The sequence below is a fragment of the Fistularia commersonii genome, chromosome 10 (genome assembly GCF_037954325.1).
Source record: "Fistularia commersonii isolate RoL2024-O1a breed Wild chromosome 10, RoL_Fcom_v1.0, whole genome shotgun sequence".
In the NCBI taxonomy this organism is placed as follows: Eukaryota; Metazoa; Chordata; class Actinopteri; order Syngnathiformes; family Fistulariidae; genus Fistularia; species Fistularia commersonii.
The window spans coordinates 2,895,396-2,920,036 of record NC_141293.1 but is presented as its reverse complement, the minus strand read 5'-3'; the positions used below and the strand labels follow the sequence as shown (position 1 = coordinate 2,920,036).

Here is a 24,641-nt window from a genome sequence, read left to right as displayed (position 1 = left end):
AAGAAATAACACTCGTTGTTTTTCACGCTCGAGCCGTCCTGGACCAGATGGATTTTCACTTTGGAGAACGTCCACCGGGGCACACAACAAATCTGAACATCGGAATGGATGTTCTATATCTCGCTTGGAATGGATTAATCCTCACACAAACGCGCGCACACACCCTAAATATTTCCAATAATTTGCCGTTTTGTTTTCTTTTTTCATCGGATTGAACCATTTTTGCTGATTTTTATCTGCAGGCTCCGGCATCTCTTTGAATTTTATTTCTTAAAGGCCATGATTAAACTGTCAAGAAACGGCCTGAAAATCAATTTTTGCAGAAGGTTATAAGAAAAGGGACCGGATGGGAATGAGCAGTGACTCTGAAAAATATTTATAACTTAAAGAAAAATAAATAAATGAATATTATTGATATATAAGTGTGTGTGTGAATGTATTTTCTATTTTCAAATGACTTTCACATTCAATTTTCAGTGTTTACTGACGGGTGGTGAGGCTGCAGTAGTTAGAAAAGCACATTTTAGGGACCAAATTCGTTCATTCTTTCATTATCTTTGGGCTGGAATGCATCCTAGCCGTCATTGGACAAGAGGAGGGTTCATCCTGGACCAATCATGTGGCGGCACGCCACCACTCCCGCCGTCGTCCACCGTCCTACCGTCTGGGAAGTCGGGCTGGCTGAGGTGCAGGTCGTTGCAGGTCCTGGCCGGGTTGTCCTGGGTACCCAACGGGAACTTCATGCGCTCGATGTCCTGTTTGAGGTTGTTGAGGGATCCGAAGACGTCTTCCATCCCCTCCGCGGCCACGTCTGCGCCGTAGTCCGCCAGCGGCTCGTCTCCTTGCATCTCGGCGTGCCGCCTGGTCTTCCTGGAAACCTCCTGGATGGGCAGCGGCTGGATGATGTCGCCGGGCGGTCCCTGCAACGCGGAGTCGCTGAGTCAAGCTCACGGCAAACCCTTGTTTTGAGTTATAATGCTTCATTCACAGGTATAGATTGAGGTTAGCATCCCTGGCCTAGCCTTATCTCCACTAGCCAGGACTCAGAAGCTCAAGCTACTCTGGGCTCTTGCTGTGCGAGGTGGGAACAAGGTTAAAAAACCTCTCTGCTAAGCCGCCTCATTTGTGCTTTTGGCGGACGGGCTACGGCCTCAACACTGCCGCCTGTCTCTGAATCCTTACGATCCGTGATGTCAAAATCCAATCCTAAGTTCCCTTTTACCCTAAATATCATGGCGTGATTCCGGTGACCTCAGTGGCCGCGGGAGTGTTGTGTAGTGAACGGCATACTCACGGGGGGTCCGGGTGCTCCAACCAGTCCAGGATCTCCCTTCTGGCCTTGGGTACCCTGGCAGGAGGGCAAAGCATTTCGGATTGAGCGGAGGTGCGACCCGTCAGGAACTGACTCGGCGAAAATAAAGCGCAACTCACCGTTGATCCCTTGGAGCCTTTCTGTCCGTGAGCGCCCTGTTAGCGGAAGGGAGGTTGAGGTTAGCGTAGTCACTACAAGAGCATGAAAAGGGCACAAATGCAGGCGCACGAGATGCGGAACTTACAGGAATACCAGGTGGTCCAGGGGGGCCGAGAGGACCTTGGGGACCCATTGTACCCTGATAAAAAGAACGACGGACATCGGAATGTGAGGAACGGGAACCTCGTTTGTGTTGATTGTTTGGTCGCCTAAGTGGCTCAGTGGTTACGATTTAAACACAGCAAAACAGACATCGAGACAAGTTTTACAAATCCTGGAATGTAAAAGACTTACAGAATCACCCTTGCCACCAGCAGTGCCCTGAGGTCCAGGCAGTCCTCTGTCTCCCTTCTCACCGGGTTCTCCAGGGGGTCCAATCAGACCAATCAGACCAGGGTGACCCTGGATTCAAGAAAAGGAAGCCGGTTTTTATTAAGTGTAACAAAAGTGCCAACTCACTCAAGTTTCAGACAAAAGGCTTTGTTTCCAGAGTTTCGGTATGAGGCTAGCGTCATAGCAGTGTCGTCACCTTCTCTCCCTTGGATCCAGAGTCACCTTTCATGCCAGGAAGTCCAGGGGGTCCCTGCAGGGGAAAGGGGACACAACTGACGTGGCACGTATTTCATGAAAGTTCGAAGCAATGGACGTCCATGCAGAAGTACGACTCCGACGACTGGGTCTGGGTGAGTACACTGGTTTGATTAGCCGGCAAGGGGGAATTTCTTCGGCCGCTCTCTTCAGATACCCGACAAGTGGCTGCTCCAAGCTAGCCGGTAGCGCCTTTTGTCCTTACGCATCCAGAGGATCGACTCCCCAAGACGTGGCAACGACAGATTTACGAAAAGACCGGCCTTGCAGAGCCGACGGAGCTCTTCGGGGAAGCCCTCCAGACACTCAATGTGTTCATGTACTGCGACCACATGCGTTTGCTTCTTTACGGTTACATGGGTGTGCAAGGAGCTGGTGGTGTAGCTTGGAACAAACTGTGGAGATCACAGAGGAGGGTAGTTGGAGAGAATCCCGGCGCCGTGGACCCCAGCGTCACGCTAGTAAGCCAAAATTGGATGGCAAAGCTAAAGCCAGGGAATGAAACTCCTTTGAGGTTTACAAACAGGAGCTCCAAAGCCACTTGCTGAATCTCCAGTTCAGCCAAAGTAAGCGATGTGGATCTGTCAGTGAATCCCGCTGCTTCCAAAGGACCACAAGAGAACTCTACACTCTGTACAGGAACCAGACAAATTATAACTGACAGAGAGCTGCCAGGGTTCTGCCAGATCTTGTGGCTGATGGTACCACCCATGCATGACCGGCCTTACATTAACAGGGAGAGGTAGAGCGTGACCGGTTTGAGTTTCACCCAAAAATTATGAACGCTATGAACTTACGACAGTCGGGATAGTGACCACAGTACGAGGCAGAAGTCGTTCGCACGTGACTTCTTTTTTCCAGGCTACTTTCATTCCTATTTTGCATCGTTTCGCGCAAACTACCTACTGTGTCACCTGATGGCTAAGGAGGTACCGGAGGGCTACCACAGAAGATACTGGGTACATTGCCAAAATAGCAGCCTATGGTTTTGAAGTCACAGAATACGGTATGGAGGGGTGGCTCTTACGAGAGGTCCAGGAGGTCCATCTTGTCCGGAGGCACCTGGAAGACCTTGCTCGCCCTGGGAATACAGACATTTAATATTTAGCGACAGCATCGTAGTTTAGATAACGGTGCTTTCCCGTCGTCGTGAGGAGCAAGCGATATGAACCAAAGATCTACTCACCACAGGGCCGGGGATACCACGCAGGCCCTCGGCACCAGACTTTCCAGGGGGCCCCTGGGGTCCCACGGGTCCGGTTTTGCCGACAGGCCCCTCAGCACCAGCTTCTCCCTGGGTAGCAGTCGGAGATGGTCACTTGAAACGGTCTGAAGGGCTCATAGACGGTTGCAACCCCCCCCCGTCGTCGTCGTATTGTTCAATTTTGGAAAATCTCTGGGATTCATCACAGCGCCGATGAGCAGGATGGATTATTCCGGAGCAGTCGTGTGGACGGAGGGAGGGGATTACATTGTTCGGACAGCTAATTAGGCGTGGATCTGACAGGCTTTGTCCTGTCTCCATCACGCCGACGCTAATCCTTCCTATCGGCGTCAACGGATAAATGCAGGTGACGGGCGTCATCGTGTCCGGGATCCGTTGGGGGAGCTTATGGAAGGGACGGGATCTGATCGGGGGTTCAGAGGAGTTGTTTCTCTGGCGGGTATCATGAGCTGGTTTTAGCTAAAAAACGGCACATTATTTCAAGATAATTTGGCCATAACCCCGGACCACAGTCCAATCTCTCCGAGGGAGAACTTGTACCACGCACCGCTCCGCCTCCAACGTCAAACTGCTGATTTTCATTTCACTTCAAATGTCATTTCAAACATCAAACTTCTTGTGGATGCGACTCTTGGTGGAGGCCATATTGGATGACGGCTATTGTGATGTCTTGAAGTAACATTCATGATGTCACTCACCTTGGCTCCCTTTTCTCCTTGCCTGCCTTCCTGGCCCGTGGGTCCAACGCTTCCCTGAGGAGCAAATGAGGGGACGACGTGAATTTATAGTTTCGGACAAAGTCGAGCGCGAGATCGGCGCGGCAAAGGACCTAAAAGTCCACGTTTGATGCGTGCGGAAGCTTTGCCCTTGTCTGATTCTAGAGCCAGAGGGCTCTGCGGAGGTCCCGGACGCCGTCCATATGAGCAATTTGCCCCCGACGTTTCAAAAAAAGGACACGTCGGCGCTCTGACAATAAAACAGCCTCCGGTTAGAACCGTGAAAGGGGGGGAAGGGGGTGACCCACCATAAAAAAAAACAATGATCCAACACACACAACACAAAAACACCTCCAGCCTAGGGAGGTTCTGACCTCAGACACATGCACGTATGCACTAATGGATGCATGCGTGTGCATGTGTGTGTGCTAAATGGGTGAATTGGCACATGCATCAGCGGGCAGTGACCCGAGGTGTTTTCTGGAGATACTTTGGAGCCGGCTGAATTAATAAAAAAAAAAAAAAAAAATGACATCACAAAGCTATTAACGTGGACACGGAGCTGGGGATTCATTTTTGCCCCCCGATAACCCTCTCCCCGCCTGCCACCCCTCCCCCCGTACGCGGAGTTGGCTAGAACTGCCAAGTCCAGCGTGAAAGGCTGTGGTTCTCCTGTACAGCACATCGAGTGGTAGCTCCCATTATCTGGGCGAGGGGGCGAACGTTGTATGCTTCGTATGGGGTGTGAATTAAAGGGTGAATGTTTCTATGTCTCCACATGACGTGATTGAGCGTGAACATTTGTACGTTTATATCTCATGCGAATGAGATGGTGAATGTTTATCTGCCTCTATTCGGCGTTTAGATGAGAGGGTGAATGCCAATCGAGAGGCCTCGCCCTTCTGCGCCCCAGAGTCCAGGATAAGTGAGATAGATCATGAATTAATGAATGGAATCGATTCAACCCTCCCGAGCCCTCTTGCCCGTTGAATTCCTCCGGGTCGGAGTCGCCGGGTTTGTTTTGGGATTTCTCCGGGGAAACGCGGGGCGGCCCCGGCAGAGTGTACGGAATGCCGTCCGAGCTCGCCGAGAAAGATTGATGGCGTTTAAAAATGAAGGCCTCCCATCCCGCCGGCTCCCGTATGGCACGTTAATGGCATGATTCATCGCTAACCGTAAAACATTATTAGCCTAAATGGAAGGAATCGTAAAAAATAAAAACGCTACGACGGCTGAACGGAACGATCCAGGCCGACCCCGATGACTCGACACGAGGATCTTACATACATTGTTTCCAAAACAAAAAAGGCGGACATCGGGCGGAGCTGCTCGTACGTCCGGCGCAGGTTTTTAAATCCGCTCACCCGTTTGCCAGGAGGTCCTGGGACTCCAGCCTCGCCGGAAGGCCCCGGGGGTCCCTGGAGAGAGAGAGCATCAAACGTCAGCTGAGATGTAGCCGTCTTGAGGTTCACAAAGGTATTAACAAGGACACGGAGCCGGGGGGCCGCCCCTCCAAACCCCACTGTCCAATCAGCTCCCTGCCCCTCTTCTTCTTCTTGACGTGCAGGAAACCCTTTGTAACTCCATTTTGGATTAATCGATTGGGAGTTTCGTCAGGACTCACTCGGCTACCGTTTAGCCGTTATCGTCACGGGATACACATGACCCCCCCGACTCCAGCAAGGAGGAAGGTGAGATGTTGGAGGAACTTACAGGTTGACCAGCATCTCCGTCGTCTCCCTTGTCACCCGGCAAGCCGTCGATTCCCTGGTCAGAGCAAAGAATGAATGAGTTATTGGATTTGACAACCGATCTACTGACAGACGCAAAAGGGTCGCGGGTTTGCAGGACTCACAGCGGCGCCGGGCTCTCCGGGTGGACCCGGGTCTCCTGGGAAGCCGACGGGACCCTGCGGAGATTCAAATAACGAAAAGTCTGAGCGGACAAGTTCGTCGGCGGGTGGGAGGCGGCTGTGGGCGTTAGCGGCTGACGTACGGGGTTCCCCTTGGGGCCGTCGTCTCCGGGGGGGCCGCGGGCCCCGGCGGGGCCGGCAGCTCCGGGCGGGCCGCTTTCTCCCTTCTCGCCGGTCTCTCCTCTCGGGCCCTGGACGGGAGGAGGAGGAGGAGGAGGACGGGATGCGAAAAATTCGGTAAGGACGTTGTTAGTACATGTTATTGCTGGTATGCTCCGGCGCTATGCTAGCATAGGGAGGTCTGCTATCCCCTGCACACATTCAAGGTGCTATAAACAACAGATGTTTGGACATTCTAAATGTTTTTTTCATAAAAATGTCATGAATTGAGGAAATCTGAGTTGTGTTTTTCTGTTTTTTTTCTCAGGGTTCTATCTAGAAGTCCTCGCAGGTATGCGCTACCACTAAACGTCCCTCCACGCTCTTCGTACGTTTTAGCTGGTCACAGAGAATTAACGGTACGCATAAATTCACGTCTAGAAATACTTTCTGTAACCATGGCAACAACATTCTGCTATTTTAAAAGTGTACTTACGCCTGTGCCGGGCTCTCCGGGTGGTCCCGGGTTGCCAGCCTCTCCGGATTCTCCCTGTTGTATCCCGGTTAAAAACGAGTGTTAGCGTGCGACGAAGCAAACCTTTCAAAAATACCTGAAAGAATATAAATAGAACGGAAGAACGAAATAACGCTTGAGCGCAATTTCACGTCGTACCTTCTCTCCGACGCCGCCCATTGTTCCGATTCCTCCTGGAGGACCTTGAGCTCCCTGAAGACAGAGGCCGGTGTCAGGAAGAGTACGGGAAAAGCATTCATGCATTCGCGAGTATTTTGAAGTGGAAAAAAATACCGTTAAAGCCTGGTAGTATCAGTAAATGTGCGAAGACAAACTCACGTTGGCTCCACTGGAACCCTGGGGACCTCTGGGGCCGGGAGGACCGGGTGGACCCTGAGGGCGGGAAAAAGCCGGTCAGTATCTCTTGTAGGCTTCTTGTACCTCACAGGTGTACTTTGGTGACACCTTTATTCAGAAAACCATCGGCTTGTTGTCGGCATACTGATTTCAGAAATGGCAGTAGCAGTGCCAAATAGACCGTACTCTATTCAGATCGACACTGTTGATGATCTGGATGTTTCTGTATGTGCTCATGAGCAGGTTTGACTTTTACCCATTTTTTTTTTTTTAACATGTACCTAAACGCAGCACCGGCCATCGGGGTTATCGCCAAATATGGACCCGATGAGATTTCCGATGCGGTAAAAAAAGAAAATAACCAGACACGCGGCATGACCTTGGTACCCTTAGCTACGCAACGATAAAGGTTACACTCGTGACACCCCAAGCTAAGCAGCGCTCGCGTACGAGCTCCGAAAGCCCAAGTGCCGCCTTGCTCGGAATGCTAAAAAAAAAAAAAAAAAAAAGAAGACCCGGTAGCTCACCATGGCTCCCACGTCTCCGTTCTCTCCTTTCTCGCCGGGAGGACCGGGCAGACCCTGGAAGGAAGAGAAACAGAGCGAAGACAAAGGTCACGGCGGGCAAAAACAGAATTTAAAAAAAAAAAAAAAAAACTGGCGTGATTGGAGTCTGGCGGCCGCAGACGCCATGAAAAGGTGCCCGGGGCGTTAAACGGTTTGGCTTCGGGACGCGACGTGATGGAGAACGCGCGAGAGTTCCCGAGTGTAAACACACAATTAGTCAAAAAGGACACCTTTTGTAATTAAAGGGTAGGGGAGGCCTGGGTGTAATCAGCAACTCTAAATTACAGGGTGGGCGCTCCATCCGTCTACGTCCCCTGGAAGGTGGAAACAATGGGGGCGGCTCGGGCGGCGCATATTATCCAGATGTGGGATTCAATCATGCTTGACTAAATAAGTTGGAATGCAACTTTGGAAGGTAAATGAGGGAGCCGTTATTGGCTCTCGCCGCCGCCGCCGCCGCCCGCCCGCCCTCATCCCACCCTCTGCGGTTATTATGGAACGACGGGAATCCAAAAGGCTGCTGACGAGCAGCGGAGGCACATTTGCCGTCGACCTCGTGCCGTTTTGCAGAGGGTTTTTAAGGCTCTTAAAGGTAAGGGTTTGACAGGGTTCCCGCTCATTCCTAGAAAATCGCTTTCCGCAACATTTCCAGCGGCAGCGGGAAGACAAGCATACGCTAATACGTTAGCAGAAGTGTTCTCGTCTACAGTTTTGCACGCACGTCGTCCTCTTCGGCCTCCAGAGGCCCAATTTAAATGATGTACATTTGTAACCAGATCTTGTCAGTAGCGGACAAACACTAGCAACACTCTTCATCTAGAAGATGCTAGTTTGGTCCTGGGACACTTCTTTGGATAGAAGTTCTTACTGGGGTTTGAAAAGTCGCCGAAGCTAGCGACAAGGTCAAATGTAAACACGGGGTAGCAGAGGGGTCTTGTGAATTTGATTGGACGATGGTGTTGGATGGGGCGCCGGCTAGCAGCATAGAAGCACCGTGTCTCAATGTTGAGATGCGCGTCCATTACCGTTTAACCCGTTTGTATTTGCTCACGGGGCAGCAGAAGCGATCGTTTTCTACAGGACAGTGATTATGAGCCGTTCCAAATTGTCCAAATTGTCCACGGCCAACGGTGATACAGCTGGATGGATCCGAAGGAGCTGAGGAGCACCCAACCTCCACCTGTCCGCAGGAGCGTAGACCCGGAGGCCCGAGGCAATCAAACCGAGCGCAACCGCCCCTGAGCGTCTGGATACTAGCGATACGTTCTCTCCCGATGCTTCGGCCCGCCCCTTCCGCGCTCCGAGACCCATTCATTCCCCGTATGGGAAAAAAAAAATCATTAATGCTACAGATAATTGCGCTCGGGAGCCGAGTCGGTCCTTCCTGTTAGCATCCGTCGGAGGACAGCTTAGCCAAACATAATTAAAGGAGCGGACATGAAGTGCATTACGGCCAATTAAAAGCCAATTGCACTTAATAACAGTGTTATCTGGCCCCAGTGCCCCACGGGGCTCTTTTAATTCCGTCCAAGCTGAACCCTGGGATAATTGACTTGGAGCTATTCTAAAAGTGCGACGTTTAGCCAGGGGAGTTGAACAGAAGACGAGGAGAAGCACATGTGTGCGTATATTATGGGTTTCCTTTCCAGGATCTGTTTGATATCCAGGTTGGTGGTGAAGTCAGATGTGGCACGACGGGCCGGCTCGGGTCCGCGCTCGCATTTAGCACCGGCTCCATGCGAGAGTCACGAATCCATGGGGTGAATTGATTAGCTTAGCAAAACAAATAGCAGCGCTGCTCATTTGGGCCCAAGCGCACCCTTGGCTGAGCGGTTTACTGCATGATAATGATGCAGCCTGAGCGGAAAACCGATGGCGGCCCACCGCCGCCCCCCGCTACCCTGCTTCTCGCCATTAACACCGCAGCGAAACGCCAAGTCCAAAATGTTAGCAACGGTGATGGATTCCTTTCCCGCTTTAGCTACATCTATTCTCAGGAAAGTCCTTGAGGGGAGAGAGACATTATTTGCCCGGGAGCGAAACAAAGCCTGATTAGAATCCGAGGCCGCATTAATAAATGATGCTGTGTTTTGATGTCATGTAAATGATGTAAGTGTTGGCTCGAGGGGCGAGACGGAAGCTCATTTTGCAGAGGGGAGGCGATGCGGAGGCGATGCGGAGGCTCCCAGAGAAGGAAAGGAACGGATCCTTGCTTGTCCACGTACCTGTAGTCCGATGGGTCCGGGTAGACCTGGGAACCCCCTGGGGCCTTCGTCTCCTTTCTGACCGAACATACCCTGCTGTCCTCTGGGTCCGGCCTCACCGTCGCTGCCCTGCGGGGGGGGGGGGGGGGGGGGGGTCAAAGTTCACGAGGGTTAGTGAAAATGCGAGTCCACACACACAAAATGTATAGTTTCCGAGGTTATAGGGTGTGTCCGCGGTGGAGATCGTTCGGAGGGTCATGATCATGGATGCATGGATGGACTGGACTTAGATATCTACCTATTTAAGGCCCCTGTTTACATGAGAGCAGTTCAGAGTACATGTGACTCCGAGTGCGCACTCTCGGACTTGTGCACTCTTGTAGTTCAGGGTCACTCCAGGAAGTGACTCCTGTGCAAGCACTGGGTTCATCGCCATTGTCCATGTTTACACCGCCCAACGTCTGTTTTCGTGGTAAGACAGGAAGTGGCTCTTTGCAGGCGCACCTTTTAGTCCATCACAGAATCATACCCGTATCTCTTGTGTGCTATTGTGCTTCTGGATGTTTCTTCTGGCCTGGAGCGCACAGATATCCTTTCAGAACGCTGCCGTCGGCACGTGAATTGGATGCTTTAGTCAATGGAGGGATGAATTACGCGTACCCTCTTCTCGTTGATGAAAGAGTGAAAACGATGTGCGGTGAATTGTTGTTCTTTTGGTTCCTTTCGGTCTTTAGTATGGGAGTTAGCTACTTAACCAGAATCTGGTGGCGCCATCTTTGCTCTCCTAATGAATAAGTTCATAAAATATAAAAGTTTTCCCTTAAAGATACGGGGGTGAGTGGAATCCGGAGAAGGAGTCAGACTCCGGCTGCCGCCGCCTTCCACTGAATAGCCGACATCAAAGGGAATGGCAAAGTCAGCCGTCACCTACATTTGCCGTCAAACTGATGTCCTGGGGGGGGCAGCCGCGGCGAGAATCACAATTCGACGTGAGGAAGTGGACGCTCTGCGCGGCTGAGGAAAAGGGGGGCTTGGGAATGACTCGGCACCTACTGGAGCGCCACCTGCTGCGCCGAGGACGGTCACTGTATGCTGCTAACGTCGACGCCGGTTCGAGCTAACGTGCTCTCGGATTTGGCGGGACTCGTGACCTCCGGTGACCTCCGGAGGAAACCGGTGGCCGCCGCGAAAGGTCTTGCGGCATTAAAAAAAAAAAAAAAAAAAAAGGGACCGGCGAGAATCTCGACGAATATCAGCCTCCTGGTGAATTTTAAAATTTGAACTTTCAGTGACACGGAGAAAAATAGTCTCGCCCTGCAGAAAATGTCAAATAAAAAAACAAAAAAAAAAACTTTTTTCTGCTATTATCCCATTATAACAATGTAATTACACAAATGAAAACTTCAGCTGCCGTGTCACTGAAGTTCGGAGCCCTGACAACACCTGCTAGTTCGAGTTAAACCCCTTCCATGCGTCTAGAAACGCCGTTCGGACCGGCCGGACCCGAAAGCCGTCCGCAGTTGGACTCCCATCACCTGTCCGCCACGTTCCAAGGGACCACGCTGCGATGCGGAGGCGTTTCGTCACCGCGGCGGCTCCGGCGGAGGCACGGGGCGGCGAAGCTCTGCCGGAGTTGAGCCACGGGATTATGGTAAACAGCACGCCAAAGATGCTGACTCCATCTTTGAAGCGGCGGACGCAGAGGACTACAGAGGATTGAAATGGGGGGCGAGGGAGGCGGGGGAAGTGAAGTGCTGACAAACTTGGGAGTTTCAGGTTCAAACGAATGTCAGCACTTGAGAGCGCTCGTTGAAGACTACGCCGGGGAATTGGACGCATTTGGGGAAAACAGGAAGGTGCGATGAGGTGGCCTTTAATTTGCAATGTGCTCACCGGACCGTCGGGAGCAACTTGGAGTTTGGTGTCCAATTTGGTGGCAGATAGGACGGGGCGGGAATTCAACCGGCAGCTTTCAACCTTACAACAAAGAAGCTAATGTGACGCAGGCTAAATGGGTCGGACGATTTCACTTCCAGAGTTAGCTTAGCTTCCATCCTAGCGCGGGCTTGACGGTTTCAACCTAGTCTGCACAAAGCTAAGCTAACCCGAAGCGCCGCGGCTCGGTATTTATGGTCCTGATGTCTGGCTCCAAAAACTCTCCAAAAAATGTCACACCGCTCCTTTAATCACCCGGAGTGATTTTAAGTGATTGCACTAGAATAATGCTGACGACTTCCAGAAGTTTCCCCGAGCCGGAGAACTAACTTCATGGAGAAATTAGTTTTTAAAATTCAAATGCGGCTGATGTAACGGGAGTCCGTGTGATTCAGCAGAAAAAAAGGATCGTCGCTTTGTAGAAGATGTTTCGGAGCGTTCGCGTGCAAGAAGTTCTCGCTTTTTTGGAAGCCGTGGACGTCCGCCAACGCCGCCGCGGAACGGGATTATTAGTTTTCCTATGTGCTACGACGCAGCGTCCCGGCAGGGCTGGCGGGCGACGCCGGGGGCTAATGCATGCTACGGGAGTTTTCCTGTTTGGCTAATGAGAGGGATGAGCAGCGGAGCGGGGCCGGGGTTTCATGCTAGCCGGCGCCGCGTGAGGTCGGATATGGAAACGACGCGGCGGTTTTGTGAGGCGGGCTTGTAACCGGAGGCACGCACGTTCAATTAAGCTAATTGCCGTGACGACGGCGCCCTCCGATCCTTGATTGCGCTGAGCGCGCGGGCCGCCGCCGTAAACGCTAGCGCGATAATTGCGCTAATAAAGAGGACCCGGAGTGTCAGCATTAACCGGAGGAAGCGTCCGAAACTTCCCGAGGCGGCGGTCGAGTCAGATGTTTGCTGAAGTTGGAGGGCCGATATTCTGTGAAAGGCTGATAGGAGTGTGTGTGTGTGTGTGTGTGTGTGTGTGTGTGTGTGTGTGTGTGTAGGCTGCCTTCAGATACTCACAGCTGGACCAGGAGCGCCCACCACACCTTGAAGACCACTGGGACCGGGGGGACCCTGGAACACACACACACTTTAAATACCCAAACCAATGGGATACACGACACGAGTGTGTGTTAAGCGTACACACACACAAACACACACACACACACACACACGGCCTCCTCACCAGCTCGCCCTTGTCTCCTTTGCTTCCCTTCTGTCCGGGTCCTCCGACTTCCCCCTGCAACACAAACCTCTTTTAATGGCGGCCCAGAGAGAATCCGCAAAAAAACACTTATTGATCCAAACGGTTTTGGTGTAAAAGCCGCTTTTTTTTTCTTTTTTACTCTTGGCTCACCTTGTCCCCGTCCTCTCCGGGGGGCCCCTGGGGGCCGGCGGATCCGGGCAGGCCGACGGGGCCCTGAATACCGTCGCGGCCGGCGGGACCCATCGGACCTTTCTCTCCCTGGAACGTCGGAAAGTCATCGCTTATCACATATTGACGGCTCCAATAACGGCCTCGTAAAAGATGATTTATTTAGCGGATCCAATCCAAGTAGGGATAAATCAATAAAGGATTATTACAGTGTTGTAGCGCTGGCAGTTGTTACCGTCAAATGGCAGCGGCTTATATCAATTTCTGTCAATTAATACTTATAATATATGACCGAGCGTGATTTAATGATGACAACACATCGGCATCGCCTTATTATCATGCTATTACACAGTTATTACTAATATCACTGTATTACTTTTTAAATTTTTTAACTCACGGGTGCACCCTTCTCTCCGGCGGGCCCAGGCGGGCCCTGGGGGCCGTTGCGTCCCGTCAGACCAATGGGGCCTCCGGGCCCGGCAGCGCCTCTCTCTCCAGGGGAACCCTGTCAGGAGAAAGAAGGAGCATTAGGCTTCAGAAATGCTCCAAAATTACAAAAAAAAAAAAAAGGAAATGACGCCACAATGTATGTGAATTGAAATCCGCTCTTCAACACACAACAATGAGCTACGCTTTTTACTGATGAATTTGGCCAAAGAACATATTTCATCGATTCCTGCTGTTATTGTCCATATATATGCTAATGTAATGCATACATAAAGATTGTTTTGTATATATATATCTATATACACATATATATACATATTTGCAGTTGATCCATATGTATGTGACTGAGTGTGTAAGTTGGGTTGCTCATGACGCTCATGAAAAGAATAATATTATAATGATAAATATAATAGTAATGATGATAATGCTGACGATAGTAATAGTTATAATAAGAATAATGACATGAGGAAAAGTTCATAAGTATGTTAATGATGATGTTGAGGTATAATAATGTTGATGATAATAGTGATAAAACTACAACAATATTAATTTCAAGGATAATATCACTGATGATAATGAAATCATGATAACTATGATAATGAGGACGATGATGTTAATAATGGTAATTATAATGCCAATAATAAAAATAAGAACAGTAGGTCTGTATTCACCATCCTGCAGGTCCTAATTGTATCCGATTACTTTCCCCCTCCTCCAAAAAAAGCACAATCCACTTGTCTTTCTCTGCGTTTGTTTTTTTTTCAACAGCGGTTTCCCTGGCAGAGGGGTAACCATAGCAACAAGGCTACTTACGATAGGGCCAGGGGGGCCCTGGGGCCCTTCTCCTCCCTTCAAGCCAGCTGGACCCTGAAAACAGAAAGCACAACCGGGTTAGCCGCAATGACACCTGTCAAATGTGTGCGTGTGTGTGTGTGTGTGTGTGTGTGTGTTCAACAGCGGGAAATAATGGGACTGCAATGATCCCATGGGTGAAGATACTGTGTTCGCATATGATAACATTTGAAATGATCATTCATTCATTCTTTCTTCGGACCGACTTTTAGCGACTTCCTCGCCGAGCCTCTACCTGCTTCTCATCTGCTGGTGAAATAGCGACAGTAGCTCGGGTTGCTAATGAGCCGTTTGCTAAACAGGCGTTAGCATCGAATTGGGAAAAAGACCGGCGTAGCAATGCTAACGATAGCAACAATAGCTCTTATTCTTGCAAAAAGGAGTCACGACGCAATTTTAAATTTTTAAATGCTAATTCACAAAATCTATCGGGGGGGGGGGGGGCAATACATTCAGGGAGTCAAAAAACAGGGGAGAAAAGACTGTTGAATAAATAATTGAAAGGAAAAGAAAAAAAAAATTGCCTTAAAGGACATGAGTTACGAGCAGTTGGGAGGGCAGAGACCCATCATGGCGCTGGGATGATGACCCTTTTTTTAATTTATATGTTTGTTTTATTTGTTTTTCAAAACAAAACGCTGGTGCTGACTCACGGCAACAGGAGGAGGACAAGGAGGAGGAGGAGGTTGTGTACGAAAAACACAGTTGAGCAGACACAGTAAAGCCTTTCATTATAATAACTAATTTACAAGCTCCGACCGAGCCAGTGGGCGCTGCCAAACACACACTCTGACCCCCCCCCCCCGCCCAAATTTCTCACACACACACACACTCTCACACACACAAACAAAAACATAATTTATTGACTCTTGTATTGCGACTGTGCCTCGAGACTCCAAGCTGAGAGATTGGACAAATCTGCGCGTGTTTGTGTGTGTGTGTGTGTGTGTATGTATTGACATGCAGAAGGGTGCGTTAAACCCTGAGCCCGGGCTGCTGGGTTCTCCCTGGACGGTCGTCCTCGGAGCGACCCCCCCTCCCCACCTCGGGCGGGTCTTTGGAGGCGCCTCTGACATGTTTATCTGTTTTCAAATGAAAGCGCTTTAAATTTGTGGATTCTTCCTGCACGTGGAAGAATCTTTACCGGAGGGTTGGAATTATGAGCCGTTCTTTAAGGACAGTGAACCCCCTCGACCCCCTCGAAAAATCGGAAAAACAGGGAAGGGGTGAATCAGCGGGCCCTGAAGGCAGCACGAGCTAACATTTGGAAGTTAGCGTGATAGCCACTTATTCTATGTGTGTGTGTTCTGCAGCTGGTGAGCCTCACCATTGCGCCTGGAAGACCCCTAGCTCCCTGGAAGCCCCTCAGGCCCGCGGGACCCGGCTTGCCGCCGCCGCCCTGGGGACCCGGATCGCCCTGCGGAAAAATGAATGGTCGGGTTTTGATTCTTGAGTCGACGTCGGGGTGAAGAAGGAAAAGGCTTATGATGACGCATGAGCTAACGCTTTAGCCGGGCGTAATTGTGGCAAAATAGCTACCTTTCCTCCTTCTTTTCCAGCAGCTCCGGGTAAACCCTGCTCTCCGGGGGGGCCCGGGGAGCCCGGGTGTCCTCGCTCGCCACTGGGACCGACGTCTCCGGTTGGACCCTGCGAGGGATACGGACGGGCGACGCCTTCAACGACCGCCAGAAGCCTCGGCGAAGGTTGACGCTGTTTTCTTTCTCCCACAACATTCCACCGATAGTGTTGTTAGCTGTTAGCATCATGCTAACACACGCACACACACACTACCTACCTGTGGTCCCACCACCCCTCCAGGCCCCGGAGGTCCCGTCTTTCCTTGGAACCCCTGAAGCAGACAGACATCGTGGCATTGAGCGTGCGTTGCTTTGTAGTAGCACGAGCGAACAGGAAGTACGAGCGACGACGGCAGGAAGTCCGAACGGACACAGGAGCGGAAAATCGGAATATCCGGAAAATGGCCGCGTGACGTGGTTACAAGCGGTACGATCGTTTCGAAAAGGAATAACTGGACAGGAAAAAAAACTCTAAAAATGGTTTCCCTTTCCTTCCATGATGAGAACGTTTGAGGAGCTCCAGGAAAAACAAGTCAATTTCTTTTTTTTTTTTTTTAACTTTTTAAAAAATATTTGATCGGCCCCACTCACGGTTTCTCCTCTCTGTCCCGGGTGACCGGGCAGTCCGTCCTTCCCTGGGGGGCCCTGCCGAGGGACGAGAACATTCATGAAGATCTAAACATCTGGAAAACGGAGCGCATCAATGATCGGAGAGAGACGCTTCTTTTTTAACATTTTCTGACTTACGTTCGGTCCTTTGGGTCCCGGGAAGCCGACAGGTCCCTGCGGCCCTTGGGGTCCCTTTGTTTTTTTTAACCGGGGAGACAAAATCACACACACGGTAATTACACGGTAATCACAGAGTAATAACGCTGTAGTAATTCCAGTGTAATTACTGAATCCTGTTCTTTCACTTATAACACGACCACATTTTAGCTGCGAGTACTTATCACGGCGGGGTGGCACTGACCCTCTCTCCTGGAGGCCCTGGGGGGCCGTCGTTGCCGGAGGTGCCCTGAGGAGGAGATTGGAGATGATTAAACCAGACCTGATGTGTGCGGGTGTCCCTCGGCGGCGGCGGCGGTTCCTACCTTGGCTCCAGGTTTCCCGGTCGGGCCCCGGGCGCCGCGTCCACCGCGCGGACCCTGCGAGCAAAAAAAACAAGTCTCAGATCCTCGGCGGGGGACAGGAAACATCCACTCCGACCGGCGGTCGTAAAGTTGCGAGAAGTTGGCTTACCGTGGGGCCGCGTTGACCTCTCGGCCCGGATTTGCCCGCGATACCCTGGAAGGAGAAAAACGGGCGTCATGTTAGCGTTGCTAGCATAGCGGCAGCCACAGACGCTGGGGACGGGGGACCGAGCCGGCGATTGTAGCTTCTTCTTCTTCTTCTTGGGGGCCCATTAGGCCAGGGGTCCACCATTGTTATTCCCATTAGGAATTTCAAAACTATTCTTGTATCATCTCAGCTATTAACACGTCACTGTTAGCGCTGCCTCTGCGTCCATCATACTCTCGCTGTGTCGTCATCACAACGCCGTATTAGCGGTTTTCAAGCCATGCTCTAACTGGTGTATTTCCAAGCGGCGTCTTACCCTCGCTCCTTTCTCGCCGTTTGCTCCCGGGAAGCCGGGGAAGCCGTTGGATCCCTGCAAGACACAAGCAGACCGGGCGTGACCCAAGCAGAAGACGGGGAAGAGGAGGCGCGCGAGTCGGGGACGCCCTTCTGCAGAGCGTCCAGATCGTTAAAATCATTTCTTAAGATCACTGGGCGTTTCCAAATAAAACAGTACAGTGCTTTTTGGTACTTCATACACTGAGAATTTCAGAGGTTCTAACCAACCCTGATTCCAGCTCCTACCAAGGTTTGTCTCCTCTGAGGCGTCTATCCTTCCGTCACAAAACCCCCGATCGCCCAGTGGTTTACCCTCCGAATATAAAAGAGGCTCTGACACGAGGGTCATCAATACGAGGGAATCACAGATCATCAATAAGTAGCTTGAGTAGCTAGTAGCGGTCGGCACTGAGACACCTTGACGCGTCTAAATATATATATATCGGACAGGGATCTCCATGGGGCGTGATGTTTGCAGATGATTCCATCTCCTCCACCTGGACATCCGACCCCTCCATGTTTGTTAAAACCCTGTCACACAGCCTCCACCTTTAACTTCGAAGAGTAAAGTGAGATACCAAGTCCAGGTAGCAGATGGATCCTGGCTGAAGCTCCCATTCTCATTCCCCCTGCCCCCCCCCCTGACAATTTGTTCCTCTATTTGCTTGCGAGTGCTCGGTTCCTGCTGACGCTAACGGGCAGAGCCGGGGACTCTCCTGAGGGGGTGGGATCTGGCCAATCATATCCCTGCCAGGCTGTCACTGCTGACAGCAGCAGAGAGGAACCGGCTGCGGCGGCAGCGGTGCGCGCGAAAAAGCAAGTGCGGGGATCTTCTGGGAGAGATGGAGGTGGAGGTGGGGGTGGGCAGGTGTCAGCGCCTCTTGCAGTTCCCTGCAAGAGTCCGGGCCGGTGTCCACTGGGGTCGGGGTTTGTTAGTTTGAAGCGTTAGTCAGCAAAACCTGCAGGTTTGTCACCAGGAGAGCCGGCCCAGAAGGCCGACCTGAAAATGGGGAACTCGAGGACGGCGAAACCGACGCTTCCCCTCGGGGTTTGCCTGGCATCGCCCCTGACCTCTGACCTCACAGTACGGGTGTCCCCCGTGGGACGGGCTTACCTTGGGTCCTTGTCTCCCAGGGTAGCCCGGCAAACCAGGGACTCCGAGTTTACCCTAGAGACGAAAAAAGGGGCAAACAGGAAGAGGTGGATTCGTCATTAGCATGGCCGCTATCCACTGAAATCCATAAAGTTTCACTCCACTCCCCAGCAACTACCCCTGGCGTCGCCTAATTCCATCACCCGCTGCTATAACCTGACACATGTCAAATATTATCACCTGGGGTGAGTAATAATATCTGGTAATGAGCTGCAATAACTCTGTAATGAACTGGTAATAACTCTGTAATGACTCATAATAACACGTTGGTGACTTGGAATAAAACTGTAATGAATCAGTAATAACACGGACGAAGCAGTAATAGCACTGTTATGGATTTAAGGTGATCCCTGGGTTAAACTAACCGGGTGATGTCGGGTCAAAACCTACTTCATTTAAGCCAAATATGTCTGACAGGTCAGTCGGCGCAGAGTTCTAACAGGAAGTGCACATGTTTGTAAGGGCATCACCTTCTCCCCAGCCAGTCCCATCGGGCCCGATTCACCGGTGGGGCCAGACTTGCCCTTGGGGCCCTCGGGTCCATCTTCTCCTCGGGGTCCCAGGACGCCGACTTCACCCTGAGGGAGGACACGGGAAGACCGCCTCGGTCAACTGGTTGCTCTGACAGGAGCCGGGGTCGGGTTTGGTGACGGACATGGACGCGGAGATGGTTCACCTTGTCCCCTTTGAGACCCATGTCCCCTTTGAAGCCGGGGAACCCGTCTTCTCCCTGAGGACGACCGGGAAAGAAAGAGACGGCGTTAAAAATCAAACAGCGACGCCCGGAGGCCTAGCGGGGGAACCGCGCGCCCCGAGCACAGCACTGCTCTGCTGACATCTAGTGGTCAATCATGAGAACGCAGCTTTTATTCATAATCTTTAATTAATTGAATGAAAACCGTGTCTTGCTGTGACCTGAGTAATAAGCAATAGTGGAGGGAAATCTTTAGCATGCGGCTAGCAAGGCTAGCATACATCAGCAGGACATTTCAATGAGGGGTTCGGGAAGAAAACCCCGGTCGGGTTCCGACGGGGAGTGTTCTCCCCTGACGGCGTGGGGTTCCTGAAGGTTCTCCGGGTTCCTCCCGCGGTCCGAACGCAGACGGGAGGTTCACTGGACACCCCGGACTGTCTGATGAACCTTTAGGAACACTTGTATGCCTCCGAGAGACTGCTGAATGGTTGGACGTCTCCGTCGGAAGAATGAACGGCTGAATGTTTGAATATTTCTGTGGCGTTTGAATGACACGGTGAACGGTTGGACGTCTCTACTAGAAACCGGTCCAGGGTGAAGCCGGCCTCTTTCCCAACAACAGCTGGGGTAGCTCCGAAATGCAAGAAAGGCAGTGCGGATAATGAATGAATGAATGACTGATTTGTACTTTTAACAGCGACGTATGACCCCCGAAGCGCAAACACCCCCCGACGGCTGCGCGAAGACCTCCAAATCCCAGGGTCCCCCTTTCCTCACCTTTTCTCCTTTGCCGCCTTTGAGGCCTCGGATGCCCTCGGCTCCCTGGAACCGAGCAGAAGGTGAGATGTTTCAGGGGTGGGTTGGCAGGAAAACGCAAATATTCGGCGGCGGCAACACCCACCTTGACGCCACGGGGCCCGGGGTAGCCGATGGAGCCCATGGGACCGGGAAGGCCCTGCAAGGAGCAGCGGTCAGAGCACAGATATCTACAAGGAACTACACACCGGACTACGAGTACACCCCAGTATCAATGTATGTGTGTGTGTGTGTGTGTGTGTGTGTGTCCTAACCCTCGCCAGCTTTACGCCCTTCCACTTTGGGTTTACGTGTTTGTTACACACACACATTACAGCGGTACATAGGCTTGATATGGCAACTATGATTACTTGGTTAGCTTAGCATAGGCTTAATGTGAATGTGCCATTCACTGGCGGGCCACATTTCTAATTAAATTTTTAGACGTGGGCCAACTAGGTATCATCTAAATTGAACAAAATGAAAATCGCAATTTAAACATTTACCGTTTTGGGCATTTTATTTCAACTTTAAAACTCATAAACGGACCGACGTTACCATGTAATCATTCATACAAAAATTAAACAAAAGGAAAACAATTCTAAATTCAATATTGATTGAAAATACTTGTTAAATACTCAAAGAAAGTAAAAAGCAAAACGGGCCGGATGTGTTGAGAGGGCCAGGTCTGGTTTAGATGGACCAGCCCATAATAGTCAGCGTCCTATTAGCACGTGGGAAACACCTAGCATGGATGCACATTAACACCCGGCGGAGTTTGTGTGTGTGTGTGTGTGTGTGTGTGTGTGTGTGAGGGGGGGTCATCCACGGACATCAAGTACAAAAGGGTGAACTCAGAGTCCTGGAAATGGATTCCAGATGTGTGCCGTTCCACAAAAGAAAAGAAAAGAAAAGTGCTTGCGCGTCTCCTCCAGTACTTACGCCGGCTCCCTTCTCGCCGGCGGGTCCCTCCTTGCCCGGGTGGCCCTGCGGAGGCGGCGCAGAATCGGGGTCAGACACTGGCGGTCGGGATTAACGGGGAGAATAAGGTCTGGGCTTACCGGGGGGCCGTCGGCGCCCGCCAGGCCGGCGAGTCCTTGCTTTCCTTGAGGTCCCTGCGAGGGAGGAGGACGGGGGTTTAGCGGCGAGCAGGTGAGTCCGCTTCCGCACGTTTTCCGGGGACTTTTTTTTTTTTTTTCGCCGAATGAGATTGCGCCTAATTATCATTTATCCTCCGATGAGGATAAATGATTTCTAACATATGTTTCAGTGGTTTATTTTGGAACGCCGCGCTCGGAAAAAATAGGTTTCCAGGACATTTTCCAGGATGTCCTTCTTGATCTTTTTCCTTTTTTTTTTTTTTTTCCACTCTCTCTCTCTTTCCTCCTCCATGTGTTTCTCCTGACCGGCAAACACTTGAACCGCCTTCCAGGGTTTTCCAGGACGAGCCATATCTGCAGGATCACTTAAAGTGGAAAGCCAGCGCAGCCTGAAGAAGGAGGAGGAGAAGAAGTGACTCCTCTCCTTCTGTACTTACTTTTTCACCGGGAGGCCCGACTGGACCTTGAGGACCAACCAGACCCTGAAAGACACGGGAGATGTCGGTGTTAGCGGTGCGGCCAAGGGGGGGGAAAAAAAAAAAAAAAAAGAAAAAAAGAACCACCTGTCGGGCGGATAAATCCTCCCCGACCGCGAGGAAAATGTGAAATGACACGGTTATAAATCGGTAATAACAACTGGAGGGGGATCTCTGGTTTTGGGGCTCCTGTGGTTTTGGAAAATTAATTACCGGAATTATTTTAGTTTTCTTATTGTGATTCTAAAATTGTAGATTACGGGGATCTTGTAACATTATTCACAGAGTTTGTTTGTTTGTTTAGAAGTTTATTAGGACAGTGTACAATTACATTAAGCACAGAGGCAGAGATGTTTGTGCCAGATTGTAGCTCATCGCTAATTTCCATCTGTCGTCCTGGACAAGGCAAATAAGTTTACTTTAACTCTATTTTTATTTTAACTTTAGATACTTAAAGATGCGGGATCTGCTCTGGGATGCTTAGCTACCCCACCTTCCCCCTCGGAGGACCAATATCTGATTCAAACAAAATAATGTTTCATTTCTTGTCACAAGCCCTCGCCCGGTAGGGCCGCGTATTTAGCTTTTCCACGCCGGACGAAATGTTTTTTCTTTATTGGTGCAGACGTTCGAGGGGTCGTTCAAATTCGGACTTTTATCGCACGGACATGGGGTATTTTAGCTGCACGCAGAGGTGAATTATTTCTACCAATTTATTGATTTCATATCGCACTGGTTTCTTCCCGCCTAGCATAGATGCGGTGTTAAGGGGTTTCGGTTTCTGTGGGAAACGGGTCAAATGACGTCGAATGCCGCCGACTGAACCATTAGTTGTGGGATTTCTTGATGGAGACCGAGGGGCGAGTTCATGAGGGGACTCACATGAGGGCCAGGCAGACCCTGCTGTCCGGGAGGCCCTGGCTCTCCTTGCGGACCCTGCGGGCGACAGAGAAAAGTAAACAACGCGGCGGCCATGACTGCGGTCGGAAGTGAAATCTCCCTCACCATGTTTCCTTTGGGTCCCGCTTGTCCGTCCAATCCGGGGAGACCCTGGAAAAAATAAAATGGCGTCACGTGTTGGGCTTAATCGCAGCGTGTGAGCGGCGAGGTCATTGGGGGGGGGGGGGGGGGGGGGTACGTACGCGTTGTCCTCCGGTGCCCGGGGACCCTCTGGGGCCGAGCAGACCTCTGGGACCCTGTGGCAAGAGGGGATGTTAGACCCAAACAATAACGCAGCCCATAATAGTCACGAAACAGGTGACATGGTGTTGCGGCAGCGCCCCCTTGTGGACAGAGAAGGTCACCGCGACGACCTTCCGAGCGGCGGAGCGGTGAAATCCGTTGGGGGCGGTGCCTCAAAGAGGACTGCGCCGCTTTCCCGACATGTCCGAGTGTCGTGACTTTTGCGAAAGGGGCGGAGCTTCAGAGGATACATTCTCGACGTCTTTATGTGTGTGTGTGAGAAACGCCAAGAGGCCCGCGCTTACACTCTCTCCGGCCACGCCCCTCTGTCCGACCTGCCCGTCTTCACCCTACGGAGAGAAAAGCGGGTCATTGTTGCCGGGGGGGGGGTAGGTTGCCGTGGAGACGGGCTGGGGACCGGCTGCTCACCCTCTGGCCATCTTCTCCGGGGGCTCCTGGGGGACCCGGGGGACCCTGTTCTCCCTGGAAGAGGAGGAGGCGGGGTTATGGCGGCGTTTTTTTTTTTTTTTTTTTTTTTTTTTAATATGCTAAAATGATTACGCGGGTTAAAAAAAAAAAAAAAAAAAAAAGGGGGGGGTTGGAAAATTTTTAAAAAAGTGCACGTTCACCACAACTGGCACGCAGACGTGCGCAGGGCTGTATTTATGGAGCGCTATAAGGACAAGGCTCCTCTGCCAGCCCTGTAATTACTCCCTATAGGATCGGGGTCAGCGGGTGGTTCTGGAGAACGGGTCCCGCCTCTCGGAGAGAAGAAGTGGGTCATTCCAAGGTGGGGGGGTCAAGGCGGGGTTCTGGCACTCACCCTGTGGCCCTTCTCTCCGGGGAGGCCGGGGAGGCCGTCGAAACCTCGGTCGCCCTGAAAAAGAGAACGGCCGACACTTTGGTCTTTCCGAAACGACAGAGGAGCGGGACGTTTTTCAGGATTGGGAGAATTAGAAGAAGCTACCTTGGATCCAGCTTCTCCTGGCATTCCTCGTGCACCGTCAGCGCCGTTGCGACCCTGAAACACACACGAGCGCGTCAGGACCAGCCGCGTTACAAATCACACGAATACATATTTGTGATGATCTTGGACAGCGGCAGGCGGATGCTAAGCTAACGTCCCTCGGCGGTCTTACCCTCTTTCCGGATTTTCCTGGAGGACCGCCGGAGCCCTGGAGGCCTCTGGGACCCTGTGGGGGGGAGACAGGAAGTGACGTCAGCGAGCTGCACGGCCTAGATGACGTGTTCCAGGTTTTGTTTTAAGCTCCCTCCAGGAGGGAGCGGCTCATCTGGTCTCTCGGAGGTAAACACCGGTCGAATCCTGGACGGGTCGGTACCTGCGGGCCGGGAACGCCGCTGTCGCCTTTCAGTCCGGGGGCGCCGGGGCTTCCCTGAAACACATGGGACACACGGGGGCGTCGGTCGCGGAATCTTCCGGGGGGGGATTTGGGGTTGGTATCCATGGCAACGAGACAGACAACTCACCACAGGGCCAGATCTCCCTGCCAGGCCGGTCGGGCCGGGGGAACCTCTCATCGCCAGCTGTCAATCAAAGAGTTGGGTGGTGTTAAGGATACGTACATTGTGTGTGTGTGTGTGTGTGTGTGCAGGTTATTTTAAAGAACATAATGAAACAGATGGATGGGATTAATTTCTGGCAGCTGCTGTGGCCCCCCCTACATAAAAAGGTGGCACGTGACGCCCCAAACACACACACACACACACACACCCATGGTGTTGTGAACGTGTTCATAGGAGTGTGTAAACACACCTCACCTTACTGTCCGTAATATTA

The 24,641-nt window shown here is 51.6% G+C and overlaps 1 protein-coding gene across 1 annotated transcript in view; it reads right to left on the bottom strand.

Annotated features, from left to right (window-relative positions):
- Positions 1 to 24,641, bottom strand: part of col11a1b (collagen, type XI, alpha 1b) — a 51,989-nt gene that overhangs the window by 2,204 nt on the left and 25,144 nt on the right. Inside the window, exons 14-63 of the mRNA XM_086153254.1 lie at positions 24,332 to 24,388; positions 24,184 to 24,237; positions 23,983 to 24,036; positions 23,811 to 23,864; positions 23,667 to 23,720; positions 23,273 to 23,326; positions 23,149 to 23,193; positions 22,804 to 22,857; positions 22,667 to 22,711; positions 22,544 to 22,597; positions 21,623 to 21,667; positions 21,147 to 21,200; positions 21,028 to 21,072; positions 20,192 to 20,245; positions 20,068 to 20,112; positions 19,273 to 19,326; positions 19,067 to 19,174; positions 18,558 to 18,611; positions 17,424 to 17,477; positions 17,069 to 17,113; positions 16,921 to 16,974; positions 16,800 to 16,844; positions 16,577 to 16,630; positions 16,421 to 16,474; positions 16,048 to 16,101; positions 15,792 to 15,899; positions 15,580 to 15,669; positions 14,214 to 14,267; positions 13,351 to 13,458; positions 12,936 to 13,043; positions 12,765 to 12,818; positions 12,599 to 12,652; positions 9,674 to 9,781; positions 7,410 to 7,463; positions 6,865 to 6,918; positions 6,685 to 6,738; positions 6,508 to 6,561; positions 5,996 to 6,103; positions 5,856 to 5,909; positions 5,714 to 5,767; positions 5,365 to 5,418; positions 3,983 to 4,036; positions 3,246 to 3,353; positions 3,087 to 3,140; positions 2,001 to 2,054; positions 1,766 to 1,873; positions 1,557 to 1,610; positions 1,432 to 1,467; positions 1,295 to 1,348; positions 662 to 920 (exon numbers count right to left, since the gene is read on the bottom strand). Of these exons, the coding sequence (XP_086009380.1) occupies positions 662 to 920; positions 1,295 to 1,348; positions 1,432 to 1,467; positions 1,557 to 1,610; positions 1,766 to 1,873; positions 2,001 to 2,054; positions 3,087 to 3,140; positions 3,246 to 3,353; positions 3,983 to 4,036; positions 5,365 to 5,418; positions 5,714 to 5,767; positions 5,856 to 5,909; positions 5,996 to 6,103; positions 6,508 to 6,561; positions 6,685 to 6,738; positions 6,865 to 6,918; positions 7,410 to 7,463; positions 9,674 to 9,781; positions 12,599 to 12,652; positions 12,765 to 12,818; positions 12,936 to 13,043; positions 13,351 to 13,458; positions 14,214 to 14,267; positions 15,580 to 15,669; positions 15,792 to 15,899; positions 16,048 to 16,101; positions 16,421 to 16,474; positions 16,577 to 16,630; positions 16,800 to 16,844; positions 16,921 to 16,974; positions 17,069 to 17,113; positions 17,424 to 17,477; positions 18,558 to 18,611; positions 19,067 to 19,174; positions 19,273 to 19,326; positions 20,068 to 20,112; positions 20,192 to 20,245; positions 21,028 to 21,072; positions 21,147 to 21,200; positions 21,623 to 21,667; positions 22,544 to 22,597; positions 22,667 to 22,711; positions 22,804 to 22,857; positions 23,149 to 23,193; positions 23,273 to 23,326; positions 23,667 to 23,720; positions 23,811 to 23,864; positions 23,983 to 24,036; positions 24,184 to 24,237; positions 24,332 to 24,388 (3,295 nt within the window). The remainder of the gene's footprint in view (positions 1 to 661; positions 921 to 1,294; positions 1,349 to 1,431; positions 1,468 to 1,556; positions 1,611 to 1,765; positions 1,874 to 2,000; positions 2,055 to 3,086; positions 3,141 to 3,245; positions 3,354 to 3,982; positions 4,037 to 5,364; positions 5,419 to 5,713; positions 5,768 to 5,855; positions 5,910 to 5,995; positions 6,104 to 6,507; positions 6,562 to 6,684; positions 6,739 to 6,864; positions 6,919 to 7,409; positions 7,464 to 9,673; positions 9,782 to 12,598; positions 12,653 to 12,764; positions 12,819 to 12,935; positions 13,044 to 13,350; positions 13,459 to 14,213; positions 14,268 to 15,579; positions 15,670 to 15,791; positions 15,900 to 16,047; positions 16,102 to 16,420; positions 16,475 to 16,576; positions 16,631 to 16,799; positions 16,845 to 16,920; positions 16,975 to 17,068; positions 17,114 to 17,423; positions 17,478 to 18,557; positions 18,612 to 19,066; positions 19,175 to 19,272; positions 19,327 to 20,067; positions 20,113 to 20,191; positions 20,246 to 21,027; positions 21,073 to 21,146; positions 21,201 to 21,622; positions 21,668 to 22,543; positions 22,598 to 22,666; positions 22,712 to 22,803; positions 22,858 to 23,148; positions 23,194 to 23,272; positions 23,327 to 23,666; positions 23,721 to 23,810; positions 23,865 to 23,982; positions 24,037 to 24,183; positions 24,238 to 24,331; positions 24,389 to 24,641) is intronic.